We start from the raw sequence: 23,802 nt of genomic DNA, 5'->3' as shown, positions 1-23,802 counted from the left end.
TGAGGAGGAAGACCAGTCTGAAAGTTCATTTTTGAGATAGGACAGATGTTGCTTCCTGGCTCGCCTGAGAGTGGACACACACTTGTTGCGGTCTTTGTGGAATGTACTGAGATTGCCTTCGTTCGGTTAGCCTTCCAGGAAGAGAAGGCAAGTTGTTTCAGAGCAACCGCTTCACCACAGGAATCAGTGTCCCATGGGTTGGATTAAGGTTAAGATAATTGAAGATGGGATGTGTGTGTGTGTGTGTGTGTGTGTGTGTGTGTGTGTGTGTGTGTGTGTGTGTGTGTGTGTGTGTGTGTGTGTGTGTGTGTGTGTGTGTGTGTGTGTGTGTGTGTGTGTGTGTGTGTGTGTGTGTGTGTGTGTGTGTGTGTGTGTGTGTGTGTGTGTGACAGAGACAGACGGGAAAAAAAAGGTTTCAGTGGAAGAATTCCCAGGCTGAGTTAACATAAGGGGCAGTCGATATGGGAGGTCAGTCATCAAGAGAGATGGGTATTTCCAGTCCCTGTCAATCTGCTTGAGTGAAGTGCCAGAGTTGCCGACAATGAGGCAGCTCTCTGAGAATAGCCGGAGAGATGTTGGCTTTCACAAGCACATGATCAGGTGAACACATTGGAGCAAAGGAAGAACAGGAGACATTTGTGGGAAAATTAGTCATCATCAAGTCCAGAAGGGAGGATTTGCCATTGGGAGAAATCCGGGTTAGAAAGTTCACAGATTGAGTCAGTCCCATGGAGTCACAGAAGTCCTTTGCTGAAGTGCAATGGCTGGTGAAAGAGGTACCAACACCCAACCAATTAGCATGGTGACAATTGAAATCACTGCATATGAGGAAGAGAGAGTTGGGATGAGTGGTTAAAAGATTGTCCATGTTGTTTGTGAGAGAGAGATGTAGATGGAGTCGTCACTGTTAGGAGGACGTTTTAACACTCCCACAAGATATGTGGGAGCAAAGGGGAAGTCTCAGCGCCAGAGGTACTCTTGGGGTTTGGGAGTTGTAAGATCAGTACAATGGTGGTGAGAAATTGAGTTATTGATGTAAAGTGCATCTCAGCTGCCGCGGTGTGGTTCAGGCCTTTCAAATCGGAGGAGACAATAACCAGGGAGAGACACGAAGGAGTTTGGAAGGATTCTGTTAAACAGATGATATCTGTTTTTTTTTTTTTTGCAGCGGCCTGGATTGAGAGATCTGTCAGGTTGGACTGGAGGCCCTCTATGTTTGATCCGCCATGTAATGCCTGATGGACGAGAACACATTTAGTATGTTTGAGGTTCACATAGTTGTAGATGGGGAGGAGGCATTGCGAGGGTACAAGATGGGGGATGGGGAGGCATTGCATGGGCAAGGTGAAGCTTTGGTGGGGTGGGGGGGGGCGGTGCAGGAGAAGGTGTGTGTGCACGCTTGTGCGTGCGCAGTGGAAGGTTTGATTGTGTGTGGTGTGGGTGAAGGTTTGAGTATGAAAATAAAGGGAAGGCTTAAATGAGAAAACAAAGGTGAGGATGATCACAGGTGGAGGTGTCAGTACATAGCTGTGCTTATTCGCAGGTACATGTCTGGTGACTTACTGGCGGACTGGATCGTGGTTAGAACCCGTCCGCTGTCCGGTCTGCAGGAGTCCGGTACGTGAGCATGGACACGGATATTGCTGGACAGAAAAACGGTCACAAAGATGAATACGTTGTCTTCCTAAGCCATATTGAAAACTCTTTCCAAGGCTTTTTATTGTACGGCACATTTAGTGTGATTGGCCAAACGGTAATTTTATAACAGAACCTTGGAATATCAAAACAATGTCTGCTTTCAAGTTAGGTACGTCTCATGAGGTTTTCACCAAATTGGTCAACAAATCAGTGTTTCTGTAAAAGGTGTTCACATGAAGTTGATCAAGTCAACTGACCTTACCACAGTGTTCTTCTTCATGTAATAACATCCTTCAAGCAGATGTAACTCTTCCATGAGCCTTGACTTTGTATAAAAGATGTACCATCAAAAGTGAACAATTTGTAATGTTTCCACTCCAATTGCATAGACTTCTCTTATTAGACTTGTAGGTCCTGCTGCTCATCTGTCACCTTTCGAAGCGGTTTAATCCGTGCCATCGACTGTTACACGAAACTGTACTGAATGGTCTCCTTGTGTCCCATGGTCCAATTGTTGCAGGACTTGCTCTAAATTGTTTAACGGTCTTGCTGTTTACTCCCTCTGCTCTTGGTGTAAACTCTCCACAGTCACAGTGGCCTGCAAAAGTATTCACCCCTACCCATAATGCCACATTTGGATGAATTGTGAATTACGTCGAAACAATTTCTCCACATGAACTTTTTTATTCACAATTGAAGAGATCAAACTAAACACTGTTTGTTGTTGGAGGTTACGTGTCAGGAATACCTACAAAAACCATGTACATATCAAAATTCACTGGTTGTAAAGTTATTCAGCCCTTTAGGTTAGTACTTGGTTGGAAGCACATTTTGCATTGTTGACTGCCATGAGTCTTTGTGGGTAGATCTCCACCAGCTTTGTACAGTGACATGGTGAAATCTTTGCCCATTGTTCACGTGAAAATTGCTCTCGTTCTGCCAAGTGTGATGGGGATCATTGATGGACTTCGATCTTCAAGTCTCACCAAAAATTTTCAATTGGGTTCAAGTCAGGACATTGACTGGGACACTTGAGGACATTTATTTTATTTTTATTCAGCCACTCCCGTATGGAGGGTGTTTGGATATGGACACCCAGCAGGATTAAAAACAAAACCTGTCAAAGGGCGAAGGAGCTCCTTGTGAGCCAACGGCCATCCATATCTAGTGCCCAACTGTGTCTGCGGACGTCCTCCTGCAGTTGGGTCACTTCTTATTAGGAGGTTGGTGGCAGGATTTTCACTCCGGCCACCGTAAAACCCTTCATTCCGCAAAACGCAAAAACGCAAAAAAATCTGAAAACCCACTCCGTGGGAGTACCTCCTGTGCAGCTTCCCTTCGCAGGGCAGCTCACCGGATGACGGGATTGGGGCAAAGCCTTCGGGACCCCCAATCTTTGATAGGAGGGAAACCACGGGGTAACATCCCTGGGTCAGATTGCGGGAGAGTGTGTCGGAGTGGTGCTGAGGTGTCGTCCACCAGACGGCGGTCTCCTTGGGTTAACCTGAGGCGGTCCCTTCGGGTGGGTGCCTGGAATGTCCTATCCCTAAGAGAGGATGATCACCTGTCTCTGTTATCATCTGAGCTCAAGCGTTTGGACATCGGGATTGCAGCTCTCTCTGAGGTTCGGAGACCGGATTGCGGCGAGATAATGGTGGGTGGTTACACCTACTATTGGTCTGGTCGCTCTGATGGTTACCATACCCAAGGAGTTGCTGTAGCTGTGTCCAATAAGCTGACCCCAATGATAATTGAGGTAACACCGGTCAACAAGCGTATTATGAGATTAAGGATTCGTCACTCCTTAGGTGTCATTTCCCTGGTCTCTGTTTATGCTCCGACTGAGGCGAGTGATCTCACCGTGAAGGATGCATTCTACGCCACACTCGAGTCTGTGGTTGATCAGTGCCCCAGACGAGATACACTTCTAGTCTTGGGGGATTTCAATGCATCGACTGGAACTGATAGGGACGGTTATGAGGTGTGTGTTGGTCCCCATGGGTCAGGAACTATGAACCAGAATAGCACTAAGTTCCTTGACTTTGCAAGAAGTCATGGACTTAGGGTGGCTGGTTCATGGTTTCAGCGCCCACAAGCTCATCGCTGGACTTGGTATTCCAACGCTGGCGGTGTGGCAAAGGTGACTGACCATGTCCTCATTGACGGTCGTTGGAGGATGATCCAGAACTGCAGGGACTACCGGAGTGCTCAGTTCCTCAATACTGACCACAGGATTGTTGTAGCAACTCTAAAGCTGCACCTTAAATCCTGGAGAATGGTACCATCCCAGCCGAGGCTGGATGTTGCCAAGCTCAGGGATGAGAGAGTAGCTGAAGAGTTTGCGAACAGACTGAGTGGACACTTGGGGGGTCTGGGTGCTTTGGGGGGTCCTGAAGAGTTGTGGAGCGCCTTCAAGACCACCGTCCTTGATGTTGCCGGTGGATGCCTTGGAGCTCACCGCAGGGCAAAGAAGAGTTTTGTCTCTCAAGGGACACTGGATACCACTGACCAGAGTCGCAGGGCCAGGCTGAATGGCAGAGCTGAGCTGTTCAGGGAGCTGAGGCGTAAAACTGTACGTGCACTGAGGGTGGACAAGGAGGCCTATGTGCGAGGAATCTGTGAGGGGGTAGAGCATCACCTGTGGACAGGTGATTCTCGTCCCGCTTACAGGGGAATTCGCGCATTACGTTCATCCAAGCCCATCCCTCGGAGCACTACAGTTCGAGCAGAGAGTGGTAGGCTCTTGACAGAGGAGTCTGAAGTGAAGGCCCGCTGGGCCGGTTACTTTGAGCGGTTGTTCCAGGCTGATCCCCCAACTGTCGAGTTGGACGTCAAGGGTGTTACAATCCCTGTTGCTGACCCTCGAATCAACTGTGGTCCACCTACGCTTGTGGAAACACGGGCTGCGGTGAACCAGTTGAAACGGGGCAAAGCTCCAGGGATCTGTGGCATCCATGCCGAACTTCTCAAGGCTGGTGGAAATGCTGCACTCGTGTCGTTGCATGCAGTTTTGTGCTCTGCCTGGAACACAGGCATCATCCCAACTGACTGGAAGAGGGGCCTTGTTGTCCCTCTCTGGAAAGGGAAGGGTGATCGCCAAGACTGCAACAACTACCGAGGGGTGACGCTGCTCTCAGTGCCGGGCAAGGTCTTTGCTCGGATAATTCTCGATAGGGTTCGCCACCATCTGCTTGAGCACCAGCGTCCAGAGCAGTCAGGCTTTACACCAAAGAGGTCAACGATTGACCGTATCCTTGCACTTCGTGTCCTCACCGAACGCAGACGAGAGTTTCGGCAGGGGCTGCTTGCAGCCTATGTTGATCTCTGTAAAGCGTTCGATTCAGTGAATCGGGATATCCTCTGGAGGATTCTTGGTCTTCGTGGGGTTCCACCAAAACTGATCGATCTGATGTCTGAACTCTACTCTGGTACTGAGAGTGCTGTGAAGTGTGGTGGTACCATCTCTGACTTATTTCCAGTTGTTACTGGAGTTCGTCAGGGATGTGTACTTGCCCCCACACTTTTCAGCACTTGTATGGACTGGATTCTAGGGAGGATGTCGGAGAGATCAAGTTGCGGTGCGTCATTTGGCAATGTCAAGATCTTGGACCTTGACTTTGCAGATGATGCAGTCATCTTTGCGGAGACTTTAGACATCCTCTTGGGGGCCCTCGAGGTGCTGAATGAGGAGTCGGAGCCGTTGGGATTATGGGTTTCCTGGGTCAAAACTAAGATCCAGGCTTTCAATGACATCTTGGATGCTGCTGTCCTGTCTGTACCGGTTTGTGGTGAGGAAGTTGAGGTCACGGAGAGATTCACTTACCTTGGCAGTGATATTCATTTCTCTGCTGGCTGCGAGTCAGAGGTCAATAGACGTCTGGGTCGGGCCTGGGGAGTCATGGATTCACTGGATCATGGGGTGTGGCGCTGCCGGTACCTGTGCGGGAGGACGAAAGTCCGAGTCTTCAGGTCCCTGGTACTTCCAGTCTTGCTCTATGGGTGCGAGACTTGGACTCTGACCAAGGATCTGAGACGGAGACTTAATTCCTTTGGTACCAGGTCTCTTCGGAGAATCCTGGGCTATCGCTGGTCGGATTTTGTGTCCAACGAGCGGTTGCTGAGAGAGACTCGGATGAGATTTGTTACCTGCATAGTCCGTGAGCGTCAGTTGCGGCTGTATGGACATGTGGCTCGTTTTCCTGACTCTGATCCTGCTCACCAGATTCTCTCAGCGAGGGAGTCTCATGAGTGGAGGAGGCCAGTGGGTCGACCACGTGCCTCATGGTTGCAACAGGTTGACCATCATCTCAAGGAGATGGGGATGGGCCTGGCATCTGCCTGGGGGATGGCCAGACGGAGGCCCCTGGAGTACCGGCGGAAAGTGGACGCAGCGACGTGCTGTTCTGGCACATGCTCCCATACCTGACCTGACTCCCGTATGGCTTTATCTTTGTGCTTCGGATCACCGTCCTGCTGAAATGTGAATCTCCTACCCAGTTTCAGATTCACGGCTGATTCATGCAGGTTTTCATCAAGGATTCTCCTGTACTTTGCACCATCCACTTGCCAGTCCCTGCTGATGAAAATCAGCCCCATAACGTGATGCTGCTACAATCATGCTTGCTTGACAGTTGGGATGGTGTTGATTGGATGATGTGCAGTGTTAGGCTTGTGCCAGACGTAACACTTTGAAAAGTTCAATTGTTCTCGTCTGATTACAAAACTTTTCTCCACATGCCTGCAGTATCATGAAGATGATTTTTTCACAAACTCCATACAAGCTTTTAGATGGGTCTTTTTCAGTAATGGCTTCTTCTTGCCACCTGTTCAAAGAAGCCAGCTTTGTGAAGGGAATGGGATATTGTTGATTCATTAACTCTGACCTCCATCTCAGACATCAAGCCTTGCAAATCTTTCAGTCATTTTTGGATTCACAGGGACATCCCGAACGATTTTCCTGCCTGATGCTGAGTTTGGATGAGGCAACAGACAGACAGACAGACAGACAGACAGACAGACAGACAGACAGACAGACAGACAGACAGACAGACAGACAGACAGACAGACAGACAGACAGACAGACAGACAGAATAACAAAATCGACTAACCAATACACTTGAAAAATCTTCGATTTTGCAAATAACACACAGACTCAGACAGACAGACAGACAAACAAACAAGAAGACGATGTCATGCATGCACGAAACTTGCAAAATCTATAAAACAAATTTGACCTCAAATAATTGGTTGTTGAATTCATTAACCTGGAATATAAATCCTGTTCAAATTTCAAGTCAATCGGATTAAATTTGAGGATTTTAGAAATCTCACCTTCGTTGTTGACCTTTGGCCTATGTTGACCTTTTGGTCTATGTTGACTTCAAAAATAATTGGATAGTTGAATTCAGCGAACTGAAATATAAATCCTCTTCAAATTAAAATTAAAAAAGATGTTTGCCCTTGAGTTGACCTTTGATCTTTAGATCTCAAAAATAGTTGTTTTTCTCAATTCATTGATGGACTTTGTAATCGCGGTTCAATTTTCAAGATAATAAGATGTAAATCGACGATTTTTCAGTTGAAAATTGATGATTTTGGATGTTTGCTCTTGAGTTGACCTTTCACCTTTATATCTCAAAAATAGTTGCTTTCCCAATTCAAATATGCACGATGCAATTGCTGTTTAATTTTCAACTCAATAGGATGAAAATAGATGATTTTTGAAGTTTGACGTTGAGTTGACTTTTGACCTTTTGACCTCAAAATAGTTTGTTTCCAAATTCAGTAACACACTCTGCAATTGCTGTTTAACTTTCAGGTTAATAAGATGAAAAATGACTATTTTTCGATTAAATTTGATGATTTTAGAAGTTTGACCTTTGACATTTTGACCCATCTTTCTATCGAGTGCAGCCTGTGGCTGCTGGTTGCATCATTGGTTGGGACGCGGCTTTTGCCGCTGATGCAGTGCCCCCCTTACCAGTACACTGGTGCTCATTTTGCCGACCTCGGAAGGATGACAGGCTGAGTCAACCTCCTGGTGTATTTTAATTCAGCGGCCAATGGGGCTTGAACTCAGGACCCAAGGATCCCAAGCCGCCACCCTAACCACGAAGCCAACACCAGGCTAATTTTGACCTCAAAAATAGTTGTTTTTTCTCAATTCAGTGATGGACTATGTAATCACGGTTCAATTTCTAAGATAATAGGATGTAAATCGACGATTTTTCAGTTGAAAATGGATTATTTTAGATGTTTGCCCTTGAGTTGACCTTTGACCTTTAGATCTCAAAAATAGTTACTTTCCCAATTCAATTATGCACGATGCAATTGCTGTTTAATTTTCAAGTCAATCGGATGAAAATAGATGATTTTCGAAGTTTGACCTTGAGTTGACGTTTGACCTTTTGACCTCAAAATAGTTGGTTTCCAAATTTAGTGATGCACTCTGCAAATGCACTATGTGGAAGTAATAAGCTCAGGTGGCATCAAAGTGTGAAAATTTTGAAGGGGGAGTGAATACTTTTGCAGGCCACTGTACGTTCCTCTGGGCTCGGTGAGCTCTTCTTCCACTTCATTAATCTCTCTCATATCCTCATCTGACAACTCACCTTTTCTCTTAATTATTATTTTATTTTTTTTCTTTTCTCAAATGTTTTTTTTTTTGACCTTTGGATTTTATCACCTTTCCATTTGGAGTACCATGTCAAGATAAATATATGTTGTTTAAAAATAATTTATTGATTAGAGACAAAGGGGTTAAACTTGAGGGTCTGGGGTTTTGGTACAAACACAACGTTAATTTTAGGAATCCCTGCACTTGCCCTACCATCATATGAAGGTTTTACATTGATTACCAAATCACTCTTTTTGTTATTTTTCTTTGTGGAAAAAAGACAACACTTAGGTGAATGAACTTTCTTCTGTAGGTATCTCTACTTCTTCCTTTGTATGAACAAGAGAGCGACAGAGATCTCACAGATACCATCAGAGAGTACAACCAGCTAATGTGTGAGCAACCGCGCACGGTGAGGGATGAAAATGTAACCGCCATGTTGTGTTGAACTTTGTTTTATCCACACCATCGTTTATTATCGATATATTTTTTTCCCCATCTGCGCCTCACTTCTTCCCCCTCTTCCCCTCTTCCCTCCCCCCATCCCCCACCCTCAGATAATGACCCAGATACGAGAGCTCCCGACTCTCTTCAGACTACTCTGTCGTGCTGTTTTTACCAACGGTTCCTCCATTGCCCCTCTCCTGTCCCTTCGTCTCTTTGTCACTCTCTTTGCTTCTGCATTGTACCTCATTTGGCCCTGGGATGGGCTGCCAGAAGCCGCCCTTGGCTTCATCGGTTTTGCGGACGACCTCTTGCTGTTATTATGCCTCGGTGCCTGGCTCATTCAACAAGCTCGTTCTCTCGCTCCACATTAGATTCTGTCACGGGGCCGTGCTGCTTGTTTGCTCACTCTTTCCTAACCATGATGTCGATCCGTATGCAATGACCATGTCCATAAAGCCAAACATCGTCGTATGCAGAGGAATGGACAGATGGACTGGTTTCCTGAAAGCATCGGTGATTGCTGTTGGCATGTTGTACATGCCTATGGCTCAAGAGCTTTGAGAGGAACACAAAATATTTATCAGAAAAGAAAAAATCAACAACTTTTGAATAAATTTTCGCAATTCGATTTAAAAAAATGAATAATTTGCAAAGTTCCATTTTCCTAATTTTGTAGAGAGCATACAGGATTAGCTCAGAGGTAGCGCACTCACCGTTGAACTGTGCTCTGAGCCTCCCGGCCCGACTATAAAAACTCGTCCTGGTGCTTTCCAAGCAGGGCATTGCATCGTTGAGTACCCTCTCTTTCACTAGGGACATTGAGTTGGCTGTCTCACGCTATCTTTTCTAAATATCCCACACTGTCTTTTTGAAGAGTAGGCCGTTGTGTCCTGGCGAAATTGCTGACACACGTCCAAACTCCAATTGCCTCAGTAATGATGCAACCAGAGGGATGGATTTGTGATTGGATGCAAGTCTGATGTGAAATCACGAGATATATTGTTTTGTGAAGTTTGTTTTGGTTAAATTTAGGTTCAAAAACAAGGAACTAAAGTGTGTATCCATCTTTCTATCTGTCTGTCTGTATCTCCGTCCATCCGTATGTCCCCGTCGTCCATGTCCTTTGGGTGAATTGATGCTGCTCAGACAAGGAGACGGACGTGTTACCGAAGAGCAGTTCACTGCAGGTCCTTATTGGAAAGAGGCGGACAAAGATTCACGAAGACTACTGCCTTACTTTATAAGCCATGCTTTTATTGTGTCTATAATGGACATGAACATGTGCATATTTCATAAAGTTTAAATTTGTTACATGGTGTTTGTTGCATGAGCTTTGTTGAAAGAGCTGTTGGTACACACACACACACACACACACACACACACACACACACACACACACACACTGAATACAGCAGGAAATTTTTTAATAGAGACGCGATAACAAAATAAACGAGAAAGCATCTCAATATGCAAAGCCCATCCGCGTCCGAATTGCACTCAAACTAAACTTGGCGAAGATGTCAGTTTTGAAAAATTGTACATTTTCTTAATTTTTGTTCTCCATAATCTCCTAATAAAGGTTTGTTGAAGATTTGATGACAAAAGCTCAATTGGTAAACATGTTACGGCCTGGATATGGTAAACAAGGATTTTGAGTTAAAACATCACCTTTATTTCATCACACGAGGCGCGAGATTAGTGACGCGAGTCACGAGGGACGAATCACAGAGCACGAGCTAGCAGCAGGAGAAAAAGATGTGGATGATGGATAAACGAAAATGGCTCAGAAAAGGAAAAAATGCAAGCGACGAAAATGAAGAAGATGATGAAAGACGTGTTGTGGGAGGAGCTGGAGGAGGAGGAGGAAAAGACGATCATTTCGATGAAATACCGACAGAAGCTGTCCAACCTGGCCAAGCCAGCAACGTTAGCCCTGCGGCTGTAGCCCCAGCGCAGGCAGCCGAGTTGCCACGCTCGGCGGCGGCCTCGGGACCTGCTGTGACTCAAGCCGCTTCCCGATGATCTTGGAAGTGAGAGACCGAATCAAGTTGTTCTACAGCGGTACTCTGACCATCTGTTGCAGAACAAGAGTCGCTCGTTTGTGTCCTCGTGGTACCAGACTAATGAATGGCTGGAATACAGTGTGCAGACAGATGCAGCATTCTGCTATCCATGTAGGAAGTTTAACACCGCACGTGGCCCAGTGGACTCCACTTTCACAGTGCGAGGCTACCGGAATTGGAAACATGCCGTTGAGAAAGACAGGGGGTTTCACAAACACGCAACTTCAAAGGAACATTTAACTTGTGTTTTGAGGTGGAAGGAGAATGAGAGGCGCATCGATTGTGGTGAGGAGATTTCCACACTCCTCAATGCTGACCAGCTAAAGAGAAACCGGTACTATGTGTCTGCTCTTATAGATGTTGTGGGATTTCTCGCCGAAAATCAGATACCTTTAAGAGGGAGGCTTGATAATTTTGAGGATATGTCAGACGGGCACAGTGGGCTCTTTCTCTCGCTTTTAAACTACACACTCAAAAAAGACACCGAGCTTGCCGAAATAATCAAGCATATCCCACGAAACGCAAGCTATACCAGTCTGGAAATGCAGAATGAACTGATCTGCACATTGAGTAATGTTGTGACGGATGCCATCGTGGAAGAAGTAGGCACATCGTGGTTTACCATCAAGGTGGATGGGACGAGGGACCCCACTGAATGCGAGAACATATCAATCATCATTCGCTTTGTATCCGCATCAAATGAAGCAACAGAGCGTCTACTCACAATAGCTACAACCGACGCTGGAGATGCAAAAATATTGACAGACCTAATAATTGCAGAGCTGACAAAAACAGGACTTGACACGTCCAAAATATTAAGTCAGGTGTACGACGGGGCTTCGGTAATGGCTGGGAAGCACGGTGGGGTGCAAAAGTTGTTGCAAGAGATATTGGAAAGAGAAATCCCCTATGTGCACTGCTTAAATCACCAACTCCATCTGGTAGTTATCCACGCACTGGCAGCAGAGAAAGCTGTCACTGATTTCCTCGAGGTTTGTTGTTGCCTGTACAAATTCTTCAGAAAGCCCACTGTTGCTGCACAGTATAAAGGTGAGCGGTTAAACGACTTCTTGATCAAAGGTGGACGGGACATTTAGCCACCGTGTCTGTGATCATAGGATCTTTTAAGGATATCACATCCTTACTGTCGGAGATTTTTTTTTTTTTGTATACCTTGGTCGAGGCTCGTATGAGAGCTAACACACAACTCACAGCAAGGAGGCATGAGACAAGAGGGGCGGGAGTGGAAGGGACAAAACAGTGGGGAACAGACACATTAGGTGAACTGTGGGAGAGGGATGGGGATGGGACGGGGAACATGGCGAAGAGAAGATGGACATTTCAGGGACTTTCAGGAAGGAAAGCAGGAGAAATGAAGGAAGTGGGCTTGGGTGGATTATCAGGGGTAGAAAAGATCGAGGATTTGGATGGGGGAAGATAAGAGGTGGTGGTGAACAGCTGTTTTGAAAGCCTGGAGGGAAGAATGGGAAAGAATAGAGTGAGGAAGTTTATTCCAAAGGCGGGAAAAAGAGGAATGAAAGAGTGAAGATGAGCAGTGATTCGTGATTTTGGTAGTTTTACCAGAAGGGGGTTGTTGGCGGACCTTGAGCGCCCTGTGGAAATGTGGTGGGGACAAATCGCAGAGAGAGCAGGGGGGGCAAGGCTGGAGAGGAGTCGGTAGAAGACAGAAAGACCACCGACCAACCTGCGGTGATTGAGTGAGAGGCCCAAAGACTCAGCTTCATTGCGGGAGATGCCGATGATCTTAAATGCCCTGGTTTCGACAGCGTGAAGCCGAGAAAGGTGGAAGGCAGGAGCACCAGCCCAGAGGGGAGAGCAGTACTCCATCAGGCTACGGACAAAAGCTTTGTAAGTGGTCAGGAGCTCAAGAGGGCCGAGGAAGGACTTAGCACGACGGAGGATTCCCAGTCGGTGACTGGCTTTTGAGGCGAGGTTGGAAATGTGACTTTCCCAGGAAAGGTCATGGCAGATAGTGAGACCTAGAAGCTTGAAAGAAAAGACTTCTTCCAGAGGATTGTTGAGAAAGTGGATGGGGGGGTTTTGTAAACGGTCCTTTCGAAGAGACATAGTGAGAGTGTGAGATTTGTCTGGATTGAAAGACATGTTCCACGTGTTGGACCAGTTTGTGATTTTATCCAGATCTGCAGTGAGCGAAGAAGCTGCTGCTTGCCGGTTTGAGGGATGACAGATGGTACGACAGAGGGTGGAGTCGTCGGCAAAGAGAAATAGAGGATTTTCCAGAGAGTCCAAGAGATCATTGATGAAAACCAGAAAAAGAACAGGGCCCAGAACGCTACCTTGAGGAACTCCAGCCTGCACAGGAAGAGGGGATGAAAGAACTCCATTTAGGGCCACACGTTGACTGTGACAGGAGAGGAAGTCTGCGAGCCATGAGTGGAGATGGCCTTGAATACCATGGGAAGAGAGTTTGGTGAGTAGGGCAGGGTGCCAGACTGTGTCAAAAGCACGTGATATGTCCAGGGATACGGCTCGGATTTCCTGTCTGGCATTGAGGACCTCCATCCATTGATGGGAGAGCAGAAGCAACATATCCAGGGTAGAGTGACCTGGTCTGAAACCAAATTGATGATTGGAAATCAAGCCATTGGAGAAGAGGAAGGATTTCATGTCTGAAGCGATGATGGATTCCATCACCTTGCTGATGATTGGGAGAAGGCTGATTGGTCTGTAGTTACAGGGATCTGTTTTTGCACCTTTTTTATGCAGGGCAGTGATGTTAGCAGATTTCCAAGCAGATGGCAGATGACCTTGGGCAAATGAGAGGGTGAATAGAACAGAGAGAGGGTGAGCAAGAGCAGAAGAGCAGGCTTTGAGGACACGTGGGCTGATGCCGTCTGGACCGGTTGCAGAATCTGACTCGAGGTTTGAAAGCAAGCTCTCCACCTTTTTAGGAGAAAAGGACACAGAGTCCAGGGACAGTTGGGTGCGACTGGGTAAAGTGGGTAGAGATAGTGATGGGTTTAGGACACAAGATTTAGCTGCAAACACCGAGTTTAGACATTCAGCTTTATCACGTGTGGAATCAGCAGTGTGGCCATTTGAAGTAAGGGAGGGGATGGAGGGGGAACATACACCAGAAACAGATTTGATTAAACGCCACCAGGATTTTGAGGAGGGAGAGAGGTTTGAGAGTTCAGACTTGAGATGAGAAAGATGTTGTTTTCTGGCTCTCCTGAGGGTAGATACACACTTGTTCCGAGCTTTGTGGAAAGAACTGAGATTGCCTTCAGTTGGGTTTGCTTTCCATGAGGCAAAGGCAAGTTGTTTCAGGACAACTGCCTCGCCACAAGCTTCAGTAAACCAAGGGCGGGAGGAAGGGCAAGACAACTGAACACGAGAGGGGATAAATCTGTGCATGAGGGAGAGCAAGTTTCTTTGAAAGAATTCCCAGGATGAGTTGATGTTTGAGAAAGTAGTGATAGGAGACCAGTCTGTAAGTTTGATGGCTGCTCGGAGACCCTGCCAGTCGGCTTGAGTGAAATGCCAGACTCGACGGCGGTGAGGTGGTTCTCTGATAACAGCCAGAGAGATGTCCACTTTGACAAGGACGTGGTCAGAAGAACCAATTGGAGCGAAGGAAGAGCAGCAGATATTGTCAGGGGAATTTGTCAAAATCAGATCCAGAAGAGATGGAGTACCATTGGTTGAGATCCGGGTCGGGAAGTTGACCGATTGAGTCAGTCCCAATGAGTCACAGAAAGCTTTTGCTGAGGTGCCATGGCGGGTGAGAGAGGTACCCACACCTAGCCAACTGGCGTGATGACAATTGAAGTCACCACATAAGAGGAAGAGAGAGTTTGGATGAGAGGATAGAAGATGGTCCATGTTTTCGGAGAGTGAGGTGTAGATGGAGTCATCACTGTTCGATGGACGGTACAGTACACATATAAACATGAGGTGGGAGTGGAGGGGAAGCCGAAGCCAGAGGTATTCCTGGGGGTGTGGGGGTGTGAGAGCAGTGCATGGAGAGTGAGGAATAGAGTCTTTGATGAAGAGAGCAACACCTCCACCAGGACGAGGCTCAGGTCTGTCATACCGTAAGAGGGAGTAACCGGGGAGAGATACTTGGGAGTCAGACACGTCTTGGGAGAGGAAAGTTTCTGTTAGGCAGATAATGTCTGGTTTGTCAGTGGCAACCTGTATGGAAAGATCTGAAAGGTTTGAGCGAAGGCCCCGGATATTTGAGGTCCACACTTTTAATGAAGAGGTAGGGGAGGAGGCTTTGGGTGCAGGAGGTGGAGGGGGAGGGGGAGGGGGAGGGTAGGACAAGGGACGAGGGGGGCAGGTAAGGAGGGTTGCTGAAGGAGTGTGGGGTATTGCAGAATAGCGAGGGGAGGGGGCCGAATGAGGAGGAGAAAAGGCTCTGTGGTGCTGGGGGAGAGCGGGGACAAGAGACAAGGAAGATGGCAGTTGAGGATTTGAGGAGGGGGAGTGAAGAGATGGAGGGGAGAGGGCAGTGGAGGGAGGCAGGTTGGTGGATGAGAGGGGGGGCAACTTTGAGAAGGAAGAGTCAGGCGGATGAAAGGTGGAAGAAAGGTGAGGGGGGAATTTTTGAGAGAGGTGAGAGGGAGGCTTGGAGGGAGAAGAGTGGGATGGTTGCTTTGAGAGTGAGAGTGAGGGGTGAGGGGGTGAGTTGGCACTGAAGTTGGAAAAAAAGAATGTTTGATGGAAAGCGAGCATCCATGGCAAACTGTGGTTTTTAAAAGTTTGAGGTCAGAGATGCGATTTAACACAATTCTTGATGGATGCAATGAAGGCGAATTCAGAGCATGGAGAGAAGAAGCGCTGTAATAGTTGGATTTTTTAAGCAAGGAATGAAGGAGAGGTGGAAATGAGAGCAGTCTGTTAAAATAGCAGAAGAGTAGTGCAGAATAATAGCAGAAGAGAAGAGTCGAAGTGAAGATGACGGAGATTGATGCAGAGCGCGCCTACGGTGCAGAGATGAGGATGGAGGCTATTGGGCTTTTGCGGGAAGTCTCTGGACCTGCCTTCATGTTCATTGCTATCTTTGTACAAAAACTGCTGATGTTGTTAGATGGCCCTAACAGACTCTTGCAGGCAGAGGACATGGACTTGCTAACGGGGTTGGAACTGGTAGCGAGTGCTACAGAGTGCGTAAAGAAACTCCGCTCTGAGGATGAGTTCACTGATCTGTGGAACAAGGCCAACGATGCTCGCACTTCTACACCTGCACCACCAAAACGGAGACGCACAATGCATAAGAACTTGGAGCAGTTTGTAGTTTTGGAGACGACAGGACAAAACAACGACAATGACAAGATGGAACTGCAGAGGGTTTTTTGCAGCGCAATTGACACTGTGCTTGGAGAGATCGCTCAGCGCTTCAGTGAGCGCAACACACAACTCGCCCGTTCACTCGCTGCCTTGAATCCTGAAAATGGCACGTTTTTGGATCCCCACTTGCTCCAGCACATCATGACATGAACAAAGTCAACCATCAGTGAAACAGAGTGTGTGGTTGCAAAGCAGTTTATTCACTCACAGACAGAAAAGCAGCCAAACGAGAGATGGACAACACAAAAACTCCTCTCAACATACCACAAAACGCTGGAAGCCATGCCAAGTGTAGTGACTGCTATGAGACTTGGACTAACATTTGGTGCGTCCACTGCCATGTGTGAAAACTCATTCTCAACATTGAGGAATGTCTTCACTGACCACCGACGGTCCATGCGCCATGCGCGCAAGGCACTACTGGTACAGCTGGCCTTCGAGAGAGACCTCACACGTAAATGCCTGAATGAATGGAAGGAGAAGGTCCTCAGAAGATTCCACACCGAGACGCGTCACCTGCTGCTCTTCTGACAGCGAGCACAGCGGTATAAAAAATATACGAGGAGTTCAGATTGTGTGTGTGACTGCTGGTGATGCGTGTGTGGTTGTGGTGCAGTGTGGTTGTGGTCAGCACCCGCCGTGGTCGGCTTCTTTGTACTTCTGATGTTTAAGTTAAATGTTGTGTTTCGTGCTTTGCATTTCCCATATCTAGTGCTTTGTGCATAACCTTAACTCTGTGTGATTGACTGCTTTAAATGCGGACCTTGTGGTATCTTCAGGCTGGTCGTATTTGCTGTTGATAGTTTAACGTGGTGATCGCAGGTCATAGCCGACTGTATCTTATTTCAAAGTGCACTGATTCTGGTGCCAACCTCCCCCGTTTAGTCATTGTATCTCTGGTATATTAATTTTCTAATGCCAATTCTTCACAACACCTTGTATAAGTGCACCTGAATTGGTGCCAATTGTCTAATCATTGAATATCTGCATTGTGAATGTGCCAGTTTGTTGCGGCTCTCCTGCTTTCGAATAATTTTAGGCCAAAAACATCGGAACATATTAAATCTAGCTGAGATCAATTTGGTTAGTATGCGACGGCAACCTCAGTCTAGATGTGTCAATGCTGCATGAATACAATAGTATTCCAGGTTATCAAAAATATTAAATATAATAATTGTGCCCCCCCATCCAGTTCATATTCCCCCCTTAATACTGAGTCCTGGCTACGGGCCTGATAATAGTAATGTAATATGAAAGCAAAAGCACTTTCAAGGGATTTCCATGAACTCTTTAGGATATTATAAGGCTTTTTTTATTATTATAATAGGACAACTGTAGCTGAACTGGGCCCTGTCCGAATGTTGTAACAAGTCTGCCATTTTGACACACTTCCGGTCATGTGATCGGCATGACTTCCACAATTAAAACATCTCTACTCTGTCCTAATGTAACCAAAATTTTGTAGTTTTCTGACTGGTGGGTCTGGAGAAGAAGATTTTTGAAGGAATTTAGAAAAGTCGGCCATTTTGACCAAATTGAAGTCACGTGACCGGAACGAGCTTTGCAATCCCCGTTACCAGTCAGGAGAGGAACGTTGCTGCCAAACTTCAGCCGGATCGGCCCAGTGGTTTGGCCGAAGAAGTCCAAATAGGAGAGGGACAGTGCGCAGTGACAATGACTTATCTGGAATTGATTCCAGATCAGCTAAAAATCAAATCTGTCTTTCAATATAATCAATAATCAGTGTGACCCCCCCCCACCAATCCCTCCATTCGGGATTTCTTTAATTAGTTAATGGATTATGTTTGAGTTAATCTTTTCCCAACAGTGTTGGAATGCACCCCAGAGCATAAAAAGACTGCTCACGTAAATTGTATCTTTTCTTCAAATGCAATCACCGTTCATTTATTCTGTTCAGACAAAGTGTCGGTTTATAATAACTCGATGTAGACGCACGCTTTATAACAGCAGGCAGTTATGGCCGGGTACCAAGCCGCCCTGCTTTGATACAACCTCGCTTTGATTAAACACGTGACCCACGACATAGTTTTTAGGTCATCTCGTTTGAGATGACCTAATAAAACCAGTCTCGATGTCGTCCGTCTGTATGTCCCCATTTTTTTCTTCCGATTTTCTTGATATTTGGTATGTGGATAGATGTCGATGAGGGATGCACGACGGTATGACCTTTGACCCGATTGTAGGTCAACGTCAACATCAAGGTCACTCCAAAGTTGCAAAATCGTCCATTTTCAAAATCCATCTCCGCCGTTTTTGATCCGATCTTCGAAATTCCTTCGGATTCTGATAATATGGAACAATATATAAATTTGGTTGGGCCGGTTTTTTTAAAATTCGTCCTGGTTATCGAGTCACGTGTCTTCAAAGTTGTAAAAATCGTCGATGTGATACGGTGAAAAAAATATTCGCCCGATCTTGATGAAACTTTGTATGTAGGTCGGGGTCGATGAGTGATGCACGATGGTATGACATTGAAGGTCAATGTCAAGGTCACCGATGCTGTAAACTTGTGAAATCATCCATTGTCAAAATATCATCCGCCATTTATGACTCAGAAATGCGGTTTGATTTCTGAGGTCCGGTTTCTATCCTTTTGAAGACACATTGATCATAAATGTTCCAAATCAACCATTTTCAAAATCTATCTCCGGATAACTCAGAAATGTAGTTTGATTTCTGAGGTTTTCTATCCTTTTTACTCCCGGGCTTTCGTCTGTACGTTGAACCAAAAGACAAGACGACATTGAAGCCATTCTAAGCCGATCAGAGATCCACATCTACAGAGCTTCAAAGATGATCATCACCCCCAACCGGGGGTAATTTTTATCAAATTGAATTCAGAATGGGTCATCAATCACATCTTTAAAGTTTCATATTCATCGATAAGGATTTTATTCCAATCCAATATGTCTGTGAGATCATGTGACCGATGTTGAAATTTTCAACCAATATTCCCCAGGTGTAGTCGATCATATTTCAAATTGTTTTCACTGAAACCATGTAATCTATCCATGTGATACTTTACAAATATGATCCACTACCCTCGGTGCATATGTTTTGATCACCATGACATCAGTCATGTGGTGTGGCAGCCACATTGGTTTCAAGGAAAATATTTAAAAGTTATTTCTCTGAAACTGCTGAACCTTTATTTATTTATTCCGACGTAGCCTGGAGCTGCTTGGCTGCATCATTTTCTGGGGGCCACAGCTGTGCTGCTGATGTAATTCCCTCTGGTACCAATAAGCTGGTACTCATTTTGCCAACCTGAGATGGATGACAGGCTGAGTCAACCCACCTGGTGTTAATTCAACAGGTAAAAAGGGGCTTGAACTCAAGGTCTTAAGATCTAAAGCTAGCCACCTTAACCATGAAGCCAACACCAGATATCTGCTTAAGTTATCGATGCACGACTTTACAGATATGATCCGCTACTATTGCTGCATATATTGCAATTCTGTTTCACATTGATTGGTTAAGCGGTTTCGGAGAAGTTTTTTTTAAAGGATCGGTTTTCAAACAAATATGGCTGCGAAACCGCATGACTTATGACATCATCATTTTCACACTATATGCAGCAAGGTGATATTTCTAAACATAAAGTAGTTCCGGGGAGCTTATGGGATGGCGCGTCGTCCGTCCGTCCACAAACTCTTGCAGCTTCTCTGAAACCTTACACATGGTTTTGATGAAACTTTACCACAACCTTCATCACCGGTGTTGTACTGAAGTACAGTTTATGTTTATACACCCACATAAAACTAACTATACATATCAATAATCTTTTCCATATTTCACGGACCGGTGTTTGTGTGTGTTTGTGTGTGTTTGTGTGTGTTTGTGTGTGTTTGTGTGTGTTTGTGTGTGTTTGTGTGTGTTTGTGTGTGTTTGTGTGTGTTTGTGTGTGTTTGTGTGTGTTTGTGTGTGTGTGTGTTTGTGTGTGTGTGTGTTTGTGTTTTTGTGTGTGTTTCTGTGTGTGTGTGTGTGTGTGTGTGTGTGTGTGTTTGTTTGTTTGTTTGTTTGTTTGTTACTTGCAAAATCCAAGATTTTTCAAGGATAATGGTCAGTCGACTTTATTACTTGGCAAAACAAATTGTTTTTGACAAGTATGTCGATCGCCTCCATTTGTTTGTTTGTTTGTTTGTTTGTCTGTCTGTCTGTCTGTCTGTCTGTCTGTCTGTCTGTCTCTGTCTGTCTGTCTGTCTGCTCGCCTCCAGCCCAAACCGCTCAACCGACCGTTGTGAAATTTTCACAGATTAATGTCACCGAGCCTGCGACGGTCCCACATTGAAGTTTCGTAAAATTTGGTCGACCAAAAAGGTCTACATAGGCCAATTTGGGCAAAATTTTCTAAAATCCTCAAGTTTCATCCGATGGACTTGAAATCTGAAGACCAGTTGCATATTAGGTCACTGAATTCAACCACCTATTATTTTTGAGGTCAATATTGGCCAAAAGGTCAACATAGGCCAAATTTATAAAATAGTTTCTAACATTTGAGTAGTCTCAACTGAGAAGCCGATTGATTTTGAGGTCAAAGTTCCAAAAGTATTTTTCATCCGATTAACGTGACTATTAAGCAGGAATTGCATCGTGCATCACTGAGTCTGGAAAGCAACTATTTTTTTAGGTCAAAGGTCAACTCAAGGTGAAACTTCTAAAACCATCAATTTGAATCTGAAAAATAATCAGACTTCATCCGATTGACCTGAGCTTTGATGAAGATTGTCAATTTTTTTTATCATAACGAAATGGACAATTTGATGTTTCCATGGCAACCTTTGTTGTAAATGTGCGTCGTGCAGCTCCGCCTCCAGGTGGTGGAGGGTATTACGCGTATCCACCATTTTACTTCGTGTCGCCGTTTTCCAGTGCAGACTTGAGGTGTTTTGAATCGCAATTTTGAATTACACAGCGGGGGATGTTTTTCATTCCACGGCGAGGTTTTCAATGACACGGCGGCGATGTTGTATGTTTCGAATTTACACGTTTGAAAACGGAAGTGACGTCATCGTGATCTGAAGTGACGCTTGGTCTTGTCTGTATGGGTGGGGCTTGGAGAGAGATGGCGTTTGAGGTACAACGGCCGTGCCGTGATGACTTGCAAATAAAAGCTCAGGTGAAACCATGACCGTTTACAAGGAGAATTATGACTGCACGCAACAGATGCCTTTTTGATTTACACAGCGAGTGGTGGTTTGAATTTCCATGTTTGCAGCCTCCACTCTCAGTCTGGCCTCGTCCTGCGTCGAACTTCCGGGTCGGCGGTGAACAAGGAGCTAATTAATGAATCGATATTCTTTATTTGATTTTTTTTGTTGTTGTTGCAAATTGCTCATGATTGAAGGTGATGAAGAAGAGACGGTAAAGTTTTTTTTTGCCGACAGAGCAGTCAGTTGCCGATACACCGCCCACATAAAAGTATGCATCGGAAGAACGTGCTTTGCTCGTCACAACAATTTATCTAGATACACCGCACGAAGGTCACCTTCGACTCAAGAGATTCTAATTAACAAAGGTTTAATTGTGAGATGGAACCTTTTGATTTACCATTCAACGTGGGGCCACTCCCTTGAACTCGTCATGCCGAGGTGGACGTTTGACGTGAGGAAACACTCACACACTCGCACACTCACTCTCTCACACTCACTCACTCACACTCACACACTCTCACTCTCTCACACACTCTCACTCTCTCACATACTCACACACTCGCACTCACTCTCACACTCACTCACACACACTCTCCTTCTCTCACTCACACACTCACACACACTCTCACTCACTCACTCTCTCACTCACTCTCTCACTCACACACACTCACTCTCACTCACTCACACACTCACTCACACACTCACTCTCACTCACTCACTCTCACACACTCACATTCTCTCACTCTCACACTCACATACTCACTCTCTCTCACACACTGACTCACTCTCTCACTCACTCTCACACTCTCTCACTCACTCTCACACACTCTCTCTTTCTCACTCTCACACTCACTCTCACACACACTCTCATACACTCTCACACTCACTCTCTCACACTCTCACTCACACTCTCACACACACACTCTCACTCTCTCACACACTCTCACACTCACTCACTCTCACACTCACACACTCTCACTCTCTCTCACATACTCTCTCTCACACTCACACATTCTCACTCTCTCACACACTCTCACACTCACACTCACTCACTCTCACACTCACTCACTCACTCTCACACTCACACACTCTCACTCTCACACTCACACACTCTCACTCTCACACTCACACACTCTCACTCTCACACTCTCACACACACTCTCACTCTCACACACACTCACTCTCTCACACACTCACTCTTTCACACACTCTCACACTCTCCTTCTCTCTCACTCTCCTTCTCTCTCACACACTCTCCTTCTCTCTCACACACTCTCCTTCTCTATCACACACTCTCACTCACTCTCCTTCTCTCTCACACACTCTCCTTCTCTCACACACTCTCCTTCTCTCTCACACTCTCCTTCGCTCTCACACTTTCTCCTTCTCTCACACTCTCCTTCTCTCTCACACACTCTCCTTCTCTCACACTCTCTCCCTCTCTCCCTCGATCACACATTCCTTCTCTCTCACACTCTCCTTCTCTCTCTCACACACTCCTTCTCTCTCACACTCCTTCTCTCTCACACTCCTCTCTCACACTCCTTCTCTCTCACACTCCTTCTCTCTCACACACTCTCCTTCTCTCACACACTCTCCTTCTCTCACACACTCTCCTTCTCTCACACTCTCTCTCCTCTCATTCACACTCTCCCTCCTCTCATTCACACTCTCCTTCTCTCACACACTCTCCTTCTCTCTCTCATATTCTCTCATTCTCTATCTCATACTCTCTCCTTCTTTCACACACTCTCCTTCTCTCACACTCTCCTTCTCTCACACTCTCCTTCTCTCACACTCTCCTTCTCTCACACTTTCCTTCTCTCACACTCTCCTTCTCTCTCTCACACACTCTCCTTCTCTCTCACACACTCCTTCTCTCTCTCTCACACTCTCCTTCTCTCTCTCACACTCTCATTCTCTCTCTCTCACACTCTCCTTCTCTCTCTCACACACTCTCCTTCTCTCTCTCACACACTCTCCTTCTCTCTCTCACACACTCTCCTTCTCTCTCTCACACACTCTCCTTCTCTCTCACACTCTCCTTCTCTCTCACTCTCTCCCTCTCTCACACACTCCTCTGTCACACTCTCCTTCTCTCTCACACTCTCTCCCTCTCACACTCTCCTTCTCTCACACACTCTCCTTCTCTCACACACTCTACTTCTCTCTCACACACTCTCCTTCTCTCTCACACACTCTCCTTCTCTCTCACACACTCTCCTTCTCTCTCACACTCTCTCCTTCTCTCTCACACTCTCCTTCTCTCTCACACTCTCCTTCTCTCTCACACTCTCCTTCTCTCTCACACTCTCCTTCTCTCTCTCACACACTCCTTCTCTCTCACACTCCTTCTCTCTCACACTCCTTCTCTCTCACACTCCTTCTCTCTCACACTCCTTCTCTCTCACACTCCTTCTCTCTCACACACTCTCCTTCTCTCACACACTCTCCTTCTCTCACACACTCTCCTTCTCTCACACACTCTCCTTCTCTCACACACTCTCCTTCTCTCACACTCTCTCTC

General features: G+C 46.0%; 3 protein-coding genes across 3 annotated transcripts in view; all 3 read left to right on the top strand.

Annotated features, from left to right (window-relative positions):
- LOC147016272 (E3 ubiquitin-protein ligase RNF170-like) overlaps positions 1-10,297 on the top strand; it is a 35,818-nt gene extending 25,521 nt beyond the window's left edge. The window contains exons 4-6 of the mRNA XM_085844853.1: positions 1,544-1,617; positions 8,568-8,666; positions 8,812-10,297. Coding sequence (XP_085700979.1) covers positions 1,544-1,617; positions 8,568-8,666; positions 8,812-9,072 — 434 coding nt within the window. The 3' untranslated portion in view covers positions 9,073-10,297. The remainder of the gene's footprint in view (positions 1-1,543; positions 1,618-8,567; positions 8,667-8,811) is intronic.
- On the top strand, positions 9,140-23,797 carry LOC147016271 (uncharacterized; the record flags this gene model as incomplete). Its single annotated transcript, XM_085847690.1, has 2 exons — positions 9,140-9,227; positions 21,732-23,797. Coding segments are annotated over exons 1-2 (2,154 nt in total), but the record flags the coding sequence as incomplete, so codon positions are not given.
- LOC147016270 (nipped-B-like protein) overlaps positions 21,152-23,802 on the top strand; it is a 110,035-nt gene continuing 107,384 nt past the window's right edge. The window contains exon 1 of the mRNA XM_085844851.1: positions 21,152-21,241. The gene's annotated coding sequence lies outside the window, so the exon portion shown is untranslated. The remainder of the gene's footprint in view (positions 21,242-23,802) is intronic.

This window comes from Eptatretus burgeri, chromosome 11 (genome assembly GCF_056783735.1).
Source record: "Eptatretus burgeri isolate ZD-2024b chromosome 11, Ebu_testis_v1, whole genome shotgun sequence".
Lineage (NCBI taxonomy): Eukaryota > Metazoa > Chordata > Myxini > Myxiniformes > Myxinidae > Eptatretus > Eptatretus burgeri.
Note: the sequence above shows the minus strand (reverse complement) of the source record. Positions and strands in the feature narration are given on the sequence as shown.